Source organism: Oryctolagus cuniculus, chromosome 3 (genome assembly GCF_051225735.1).
Source record: "Oryctolagus cuniculus isolate XC-2025 breed Fujian yellow rabbit chromosome 3, ASM5122573v1, whole genome shotgun sequence".
NCBI classification, from domain to species: domain Eukaryota; kingdom Metazoa; phylum Chordata; class Mammalia; order Lagomorpha; family Leporidae; genus Oryctolagus; species Oryctolagus cuniculus.
In genome coordinates, this window is record NC_142869.1 from 180,001,388 (window position 1) to 180,011,162 (window position 9,775).

Below are 9,775 nucleotides of genomic sequence, written 5' to 3' on the forward strand. Positions count from 1 at the left end.
CAGACAGAAGGATAGACAGGGAGGTCTTCCAACTGCTGGTTCACTCCTCAAATGATTACAATGGCTGCTGCTGAGCCAATCAAAAGGCAGGAGCCAGGAGCTTCTTCTGGGTCTCCCACATGGGTACAGGGGCCTAAACACTCAGGCCATCTCCTGCTGCTTTCCCAGACCATTAGCAGGGAGCTGGATCTGAAGTAGAGCAGCCGGGACTCAAATCGGCGCCCATATGGGATGCCAGCACCATAGGCAGAGACTTAACCTGCTACACCAGCCCCAAGGACCTAGATCATGAACCAGGTTAGTGGCAATAGAAATAGAAACCAAAGATTCTGGACAAATTTGATGAATGCATGGGCATTCAAATGGGAGAGGGGATACAGTAATTATCTTAGGCTGTAGTTCTATTCTAACAAAACAGGAGACATAACAAAAGAGCAGGAATTTGATTTTAATATAATAATTGCCAATCCCTGAGCAAACTTTCAGCATGTGTTAACTCTGTCCATCTTTGCATGAAACCCCTTTGAAGTTGATAGTTCCTACATGTAGGAAATGCATGCTGAAATATTCGCTCTAAGAGTAACTGCTGAGCAGGTAGAGAAGAGTTCAGTTTCCTACAGATAGTTTGCTACTGAAATGCTCCACATGTTGATCAAAAGAAAGGATTTGTGTCCATTAGAGAAGTCCAGGCCAGGAATAAGCAATATGGATTGATTACAGCTACTAGAAATAAAGGACAAGCGTAAATGTGCTCTCACCAGCAGCCTGGGGCTTGCCGAGAAGACAGCAGTCAGAGGAGGCCCGTGCTGGGCTGGTAGAGGTGAGGAAGGGATGAAAGGCGATGTGTGAGTGCTGAAGACACACTGAGGGAGTGAGACTCCTTAGAAAGAGAAATACTTCTCTAGAAATAGTTCTAGAGACTGAAAAACCAGCTAGATGTAATGACATAAGCTCCGTGAACCTGGCCACAGGCTCTACTGGAAGAGAAGGTAACTAAGGCTTCTATCCATTTTGTCATTTTATTGACCCTTCTGTGTCTTCAATGTTCTCGCAGCACCTGACAGCATGGCGACGACACATGCTACTGCCTTTCAGTACCTCATGAAGGATGTGACAAGCTGGAATATTCCTTCAGGCCCCCTCCCCAGTGAACTATTTCTTACTGGAGAAGCTGCCTTCCCAGTGATGGTGAATTTTGAAGGTCGTGTGGTCATTGCTGCCTCCTCTTATGGCAAGGGCCGCATCGTGGTCATGGCCCATGAAGGATACCTGATACATGCACCTTTGGCTCAATTTCTTGTCAATGCTGTGCGCTGGCTCTGCCTTTCCCCTGGGGCCACCATTGGAGTGAGCCCCTCCCAGGCACCACTTGCAAAAATCCTGCAAAACTCTGGGGTTAAGGCACAGATCCAGTCAGAACCTACAGAGTCCCTGGGGGTTTACTGCCTTGAAGCCTACAATACCAGCATGAACAAGAAGATACTCTCGTTTATGAAACGTGGAGGAGGAGTGCTCATTGGAGGCCATAGCTGGGCCTGGGCAGAGAAAAACGGCAATGATAAAGTGCTCTTTGAGTACCCTGGGAACCAACTGACAGGTGTGGCTGGAGTATACATCACTGAAGCTGGTGTGTATGATGGGCCTTGGATGGTCTCTGAGACAGTGCCCGCCATCCCACTCGGTGTCATGTGAGTGATGATTCTCTAAGGGGAGTCTAATCCATATCAAAAAGCAGTCTTGTTCCTCACTTTTAAGAACTTCCAGTTTTCAAAGTAGAAATTGGCCACTTAGGAATGGAACCATTACAAACTACAAATGCAAGTATAAAAATGACCTGTGTTAGTCAATGGCTTCTTTTCTATCTCCACTATGACTTGAGTATTCAAGGCTTTGAGGGTAGGGTATTCCTCTGTTCATCTACTGTCATTCCCCCTCATTTTGAATCATGAGAAAGATATTGGTAGCATGGAGGGAAAAAAATCTACAAAGTTCATGAAAGACAAGAATTGTCTGTTCTGCTTACAATTATATCACTAGCGGATAGTGACATGACATAGTAGGTGCTAAATAATCACTGATTGAATGAGTGAAAGAAATCAATGTATTCTAGGGATGTCAGGAAAAATGCGACATGTCACAGTCTACAGGAACCTCTCCACAGGAGCCACAGGGGGAATGGTTTTCTCAGAGTTAAAATGGAGATGCAGCGTGGTAGAGAGGTCAGGAGAAGTCCCCTACATCTCCTTCCAAGGTAGAGCAGGATTCCTTTGGTATGTAAAGATTAGAGAAAATTTGGACATATATTAGATCAAATGAACTAGAACCCTCCTGTGACTTAAATCAGACAGGAAAGTACTTGAACGTTCTTTCTCATTTACCTAACTCTCCTATACCCAGAAGTCTACCTTTTTCTTTGGCACAGATGGGTATTGGCTGTTACTCAATGTTTCAAAATTAACATATTTACATGTCATTGTATAGAAATTTAAGGGTGTTTTGAAATACAGTTCCAAAATGATGAGCAGTTACTTCAAAAATAGTTATTTTTGAAATAATAGATACTGACAAATTGCCATTTAAAAAACTATACAAAACTGCACTCATAGAAAAAAATATAGTCCCAGGCCAGGGCTAATACTGAACAGATGAATTTTCTTTTGATGTTATTTTCATGTGGAATGTGAAAAATATTATTTGATTTGTATTTCTCTGATTACAAACGCAGAGAGTATTTTTACATATTTATGGTGATTTATGTTTCTCCTTGAAATGTCTATTTATGTCCTTTATCTATTTCTTCTATTTAGTTTTTGTCTTTTTCTTATTGATTGTTAAGTGTTCTTTCTATATATGAAGATATATCAAAAAGCTTGTCGAGGTAGTACTACAATAAAACTTTATATAGTTGCAAATTTTCAAACATTCATTCATAGTTTTTTATCATATTTTTCATGAACTTTTAAAGACTTCCTGTAGGTAACAGTTTTTTGTCTCTCTTACAATATTACAAATATCTCTTTCCATCACTTGTTCTTTAAGTTCCTTGTTGGTGCTACATAGGTTGCATATCTTTTTGGTAAAATTTGTCTATTCTTTTCCTTTTTTAAAAAAAGTTTTAAAAATTTTTTTTATTTATGTATTTTGTTTAAGTTATACAAGTTTCATATATTTCTTTTTACTGTTTTAGGAACATAGTGGCATTTCCCCCACCCTCCCTCCCATCCACACTCCAACCTTTGTTTCCTTTCCTTCTCTTAATGTTTTTTTTTAACTTTTATTTAATGAATATAAATTTCCAAAGTAAAGCTTATGGATTACAATGGCTTCCCCCCCATAACATCCCTCCAACCCGCAACCCTCCCCTTTCCCACTCCCTCTCCCCTTCCATTCACATCAAGATTCATTTTCGATTCTCTTTATATACAGAAGATCAGTTTAGCATACATTAAGTAAAGATTTCAACAGTTTGCTCCCACACAGAGACATAAAGTGAAAAATACTGTTTGAGTACTAGTTATAGCATTAAATCTCAATGTGCAGCACACTAAGGACAAAGATCCTACATGAGGAGTAAGTGCACAGTGACTCCTGTTGTTGACTTAACAAATTGACACTCTTGTTTATGGCATCAGTAATCACCCTAGGCTCTTGTCATGAGCTGCCAAGGCTATGGAAGCCCCCTGGGTTCACCGACTCTGATCATATTTAGACAAGGTCGTAGTCAAAGTGGAAGTTCTCTCCTCCCTTCAGAGAAAGGTACCTCCTTCTTTGATGACCTGTTCTTTCCACTGGGATCTCACTCACGGAGATCTTTCATTTAGGTTTTGTTTTGTTTTGTTTTGTTTTTTTCCAGAGTGTCTTGGCTTTCCATGCCTGAAATACTCTCAGGGGCTTTTCAGCCGGATTCACATGCCTTAAGGGCTGATTCTGAGGCCAGAGTGCTGTTTAGGACATCTGCTATTCTATGGGTCTGCTGTGTATCTCACTTCCCATGTTGGATCATTCTCTCCCTTTTTGATTCTATCAGCTAGTATTTGCAGACACTAGTCTTGTTTCTGTGATCCCTTTGGTTCTTAGTCCTATCATTATGATCAATTGTGAACAGAAATTGATCACTGGGACTAGTGAGATGGCATTGGTACATGCCACCTTGATGGGATTGAATTGGAATCCCCTGGTATGTTTCTAACTCTACCGTTTGAGGTAAGTCAGCTTGAGCATGTCCTATCATATGTATTTTTATAAATATATGGCCAATTATAACACCTCCATTTATTGAAGGATCAATACTTTGCTCACTCATTTTAAAGACTCCTTTTTCACATAATGAATTTCCATAAGTCTGTGAATTGTTTACAACAACTCTCTCCCCTGGACCACTGACTTAGTTTTCTAATTTTACAAAAACTATACTGCTTTTGTTATTACAACTTTGAAATGAATGTTGATATCTGGAGAAAAAAAAACCATCTCCATAATTCCATGTAACATCACTCACAGTTTCAAAACATCCTTGTGTATGAAGGGCCACCTACATTTATAGATTAAAGTATTGAGTCAATTTATCAAGATTTTTTAAAATACTGGGGTTTGGGTCAGGATTATTTTCAATTTAGAAATTATTTGAGAAGGAACATTTTAAAACACTGAATCTATCCATCAAAGAATAATATATGTGTTTATTCAAGTATTCTTTCATATTCTTGTCAACTTTTATGTATTTCACCAGAAGATTTTCATAGTTCTTACAACTTTTATATTTGTGTCATTATCAATTATAAAACTACCTGTTTTATAATTATCAACTCTTAATAGGATAATTATTGAATTTTGTGTTTATCTTGAATTCAAACATCCCACTGAACTCTTTGTTTCTTTGTTTATATTTTGTCAATAGAATCTCAAATTTTTAGTAGGCATAATCTTAATGGTAAAATATGGACTTTTTATTACACAATTGAAGTGCTTATTTCTTTATTAGCTAGGATATCCATTAAAAATAATGACTGATAGCAATAAAAGAGGGCAGTCTTGCATTTTCTCCTGATTTAGTAGGAATGCTTCCAATATCAAATTCTCCTAGAAACTCTTATTCCGGTAAGCAAGTTTCCTGCCACCTATGATTTTTGTTTGTATTTTTAAAATTTTTAAATGAGGAATAAATTTTGTCAAATACTTTCTAAATATCTACAGGAATAAAAGAATTGAATTCCTAAATGTTTATGGCTCTGCATCCTAAAATTCTGGTATCTGAGCTCTAAACCACAAGATTGAATTGAAATTTAGGAATCCTCTCTCATTCCCAAATAATCAAGGGTTACAGGAAAGGGATTCTAGGATATTTCTGTGTACTGTGGGGCTTTTTTTTTTAAGAATTACTTTTTTATTCCCTTTAAATTACTACAATTTAACATAACTATCCTATAACAAGATGTACTCAGCTCCCAAGTTATAGACAGCTGTACAATTTAATGCAATATTAAAGTATTTTAATTCACAATGGTGATACTTTCCTACTCAAAGCTATTAATAATAAGGAATGTACTAAACATCTTTCTCCTTATAACTATTCCAGGAGTTTTACAGAATAGCTACATAAAGTAAGTAAAACAAAGGATATTCTAGAGCTCTAACAAGGGTAATATATAATTTCACAGCCTTTTTTATTTCTGTGTCTGAATGTGTGCATGTGTGTGGCATATAAGCCTTCCAAATTTCTAGGCAAAACTACTCCCTAAAGGAATCAGACTATTTTCCAAGCTTTATTTCATAATTTTAGCTGTTAAATAAACAACTCATAAATCAGAACAGTGAATGGAATGTTGACTAAGAAAATAAATAATCCTAGAAAATGTTACTAGAAAAATGTGTATGCATATCTCAAGATATATTGTGTCTATAAATTAAAATCTCACACAATTTTATGATATTAATTTTCCTAGCTGGAACTGATTTGAAGATGTACAGAAGAAGATTAAAATATTGGTCCTGCTCCTTTCTCTTAATGGTTTATATGAAATAGCTCAGGTAGTAGGTGTTTTCTGCCCTATTTTCTGCTAACCTCCCAGATCAGCACTAATTTGGGAAATGTCTCTTTTCCAGGTATCAGAACAACGTCAGAAACGACCAAGAGCAGCTCCTACAGGGGATCACCGAGCTGGATATCAGTAGAGGAGCAAAACCCTCAAAACTGTTTGTGCACGGGCCCCTGGCCTTTCCCCTGGGGTTAGACAGCTCGTTCAATTGCTTCCTAGCAGCTGCCCGCTATGGCAATGGTCGTGTGGTGCTGTGTGGCCATGAGAGTATGCTATTTGAGGACAGGATGAGCAACTTTGTAATCAATGCTATACGTTGGCTGAAAGGGCAGCAGAAAGGGAAGATTGGGGTGAGTCCACAACTGAATCGTCTGGGCCCCTTATTAACAAAAAACAACTTGGAGTGGAGCAGCACAGACCTTCTGAGCAGCGACTTGAGTGTCTACTGCTGTTCCTTACTCAACAACACGGATCTCAAGAAGATAGAGGAATTTGTTGCAGAAGGCAAAGGGGTATTGATGGGCAGCCAGGCCAGACAGTGGGCTATGCAACACCCAAATTCCAACCTTATGTCTGACTATCCAAATAACAAGTTCCTTAAACATGCTGGTCTTTGCATCGTTAATGAGGAAGGGCATAGAGGCTGCTTCCCAGTTCCCAAGCCAGAGATAATGAAATACCATGTCAGAAAAGCACTAATTCAATATGAGTCCATGGTGTTCAGCAAGGGAAACGTCTTGGAAAAAAGTTCGATGGTGATGCTAAGACAAGATATTTCCTATATGCTTCAAATCTCACCTAATGGGATTTCCATCTATGATGCTGTGTACAAACACATCCTGAAAATGATCAAAAAAGAGGGGTTACCAGTTGTGAATAAAGAAAATCCCATCAGCAGGGGCAGCCCTCAGCATCTACTGCTAGCCTGGGCCCACGGACTGGTCAAGTGGGGAATCTTTGACCCACTCTTGATTATTGATACCATCTGTCTCAGCACCAAGGAACCGTCTGTGAAGATTGATATCAGTCCAGGTATGCCATGGAGGAGGGCAGCTAGGGCAGGGTAGGGAGTGGGGAGAGGGCAGTTGGCTAGTGCAGGAGCATTCCAGAGGCCTTTCCCTCCAGAGCACGTTCTCTGTCATTCCCATGAAGGAGTAGACTGTAGGATTCCTGGTGACTCTGAGACACTTTAGTCAGGGCAGCCCAGGTGAGTTAAGGTGGGCACAATTCATCCAACAGCTCTGGGAGGCTCTGTGGGATTCTTAGTGAGGGTAGAGACAAGAAGATGGGCAGAGCTCAGCCTCTCCAATGGTTCTTCCCAGACAACAGAGATTCCTGGGTGAGCACTGGACTCTACTTACCTGCAGGACGAATGGCAAAGGTCACACTGCCTGACAGAGCTGTTGCTGCTCAGCTGAAGGTAAAGCATTCTGCTCCCCAGGACACTAATCTGTGCCATTTGCTCAGCATGCTGACTTCTACTTGCAGCAATTTCTTTTCAGTTGTTTCAACAAAAACACCAAATATACAGAGCGGATACCACTTTCATTCTACAGGAATGCCAGGAAAGCAGAAGCTTGTTATGGGAAGAATCTGTAATATCCCAAGCAGAGCTTCACACATAACAAATGTCCGAGAAATTTGAGTTTGCTTTACCTCTTCCTGCTTGTTTGACTGCTATGGAAGCTTGACTGACTGTAATCTCTTTGGAGGCATCTGAGACATGATTCAGATAAAGCAATCAGTTCTGCAGGCTCAGGATGTGTTTGCAGACATACAAGAAATACCAGGGGCACAGTCAATATCTGCTCTAGGTCAGCATTTATCTTGGGAATTGCTCAGTTTAAATCAAAGAGAAAAATCCCCGAACTCTATAGAGAACAAAGAATAGTGATGACCAGGAAGGAATGCCCTGGAAAAAGTGGGTGAGCACATTCTCCACTATTTATCAAAGGAAGACTACTCACCCTGAGGAGTTCCTATTCTGCCCTCCCATGACCTGGACAAAGCAGAATAACACATGTGCACATGAAATCCCTCTCTCTCTCTCTCTCTCTCTCTCTCTCACACACACACACACACACACACACACGTGCATGTCTGCAGTATTCCTTATGATGACCCCTTTCCTCCACCCTTGGTGGGTTCTCACTTGCAGGTTCAGGTTGACTGCCACACAGATGACATAAGTGGAGCAAGCACTTACAAACGCCCCCCAATCGTGACACACGAGTACAACTTAAACAAAACAAACAACAACATCTCCTGGCTCTGGGGAGGCCTCCTCTACATCCTTGTGCCCCCAAACTACAACCTGGGCACTGTGCAGGTCACCATCAGTGGGGCAGTGCGGGCTCCATACTTCAAGCTGGGTGAGTAGGGGGTTCCAGTTCAGGTGGGGACTCGGGGCAGAGGCAGGTGTGGGATGGAGAGTGGGCTGGTTGGGAAGCAGGGCGGGGACTGAGAGGAAGAAGTGGGTGAGGCTGGAGGGCTGCAAGCGGGCTGGGCAATGTGGACACACTACTCTGGGAGACTTCCCGGGCAGAAAGGGCAAGTCAAGGACTTGAGAGGAGGATGCAACAAGAAAGTTAATGAGTTACCAGGCTGTCCCTCAGCAAGGCAGAGGGCTATCATGAAGCCTAGGAAAGTGGAGTGGAGCAGGCTATGGAAACTTTATTTCCAGGGAAGACGTCCCAGGAGGAGTGGAAGCGCTCTTTGCAAGGAAATCCGGCACCCTGGGGCGAGCTGGCCACAGACAACATCATCCTGACAGTGCCGACTGAAAACCTCAAGTCTGTGAAGAACCCAGAGTCTCTGCTGCGGCTGTGGGATGAGATAATGAAGGCTGTAGCCAAGTTGGGGGCAGAGCCTTTCCCCTACCGCAGGCCAGAGAGGATTGTTGCTGACGTGCAGATCTATTCAGGTGGGTGCTCCAGGGGAACATGCTGAAAAGTTTTCTTCCAACTGTACAAACGTGGCTGAATTCCTCTGGGATCAGTTGGGAAAACTTTGCACAAAGACTCTTAGGATCCTGTCAACCATGTTCTAATGGAAACAGGTAAATTATCACTTTATCCCTCCAGATGAGAAAAGTGATAGGATAGAAGGAATGGAACAAAGTGTGCAATCTTCACAAGTGGCTTCAGGGAGAGTAAGAATTGATGGAATCAGAGTTGGCCATGAGAAGTGAGGGGAGGGAGGTGGTGGGGGACGGGGGTGCTCAGTAACTTATAGCAGAGTCAAGAGAGGTTAAGGAGGAAATGTAGTGTTTAGAAAACAATGAGAAGCCGGCGCCGCAGCTCACTAGGCTAATCCTCCACCTTGCAGCGCCGGCACACCGGGTTCTAGTCCCGGACGGGGCGCCGGATTCTGTCCCGGTTGCCCCTCTTCCAGGCCAGCTCTCTGCTGTGGCCAGGGAGTGCAGTGGAGGATGGCCCAGGTGCTTGGGCCCTGCACCCCATGGGAGACCAGGATAAATACCTGGCTCCTGCCATGGGATCAGCGTGGTGTGCTGACCACAGCGTGTCGGCCGCAGCGGCCATTGGAGGGTGAACCAACGGCAAAAGGAAGACCTTTCTCTCTGTCTCTCTCTCTCTCACTGTCTACTCTGCCTGTCAAAAAAAAAAATGAGAGCCTGATTATATACTCATAAAACGGATTAAGACTACATTCCATAGGGGAGAATCTTACTGTTTTCCCTTTGAGAAGCAAGACATTAAGGCACAGACACTTATCATCCA

At 42.0% G+C, this 9,775-nt stretch overlaps 1 protein-coding gene across 1 annotated transcript; it reads left to right on the plus strand.

The window, feature by feature from the left end:
* Positions 1–1,061: 1,061 nt before the first annotated feature.
* On the plus strand, positions 1,062–7,680 carry LOC149127627 (TRPM8 channel-associated factor 3-like). Its single transcript, XM_089328725.1, has 3 exons — positions 1,062–1,688; positions 6,103–7,067; positions 7,358–7,680. Exons 1-3 carry the CDS (start codon positions 1,066–1,068, stop codon positions 7,678–7,680), a joined length of 1,911 nt encoding a protein of 636 aa, XP_089184851.1. The 5' UTR covers positions 1,062–1,065.
* Positions 7,681–9,775: the final 2,095 nt, after the last annotated feature.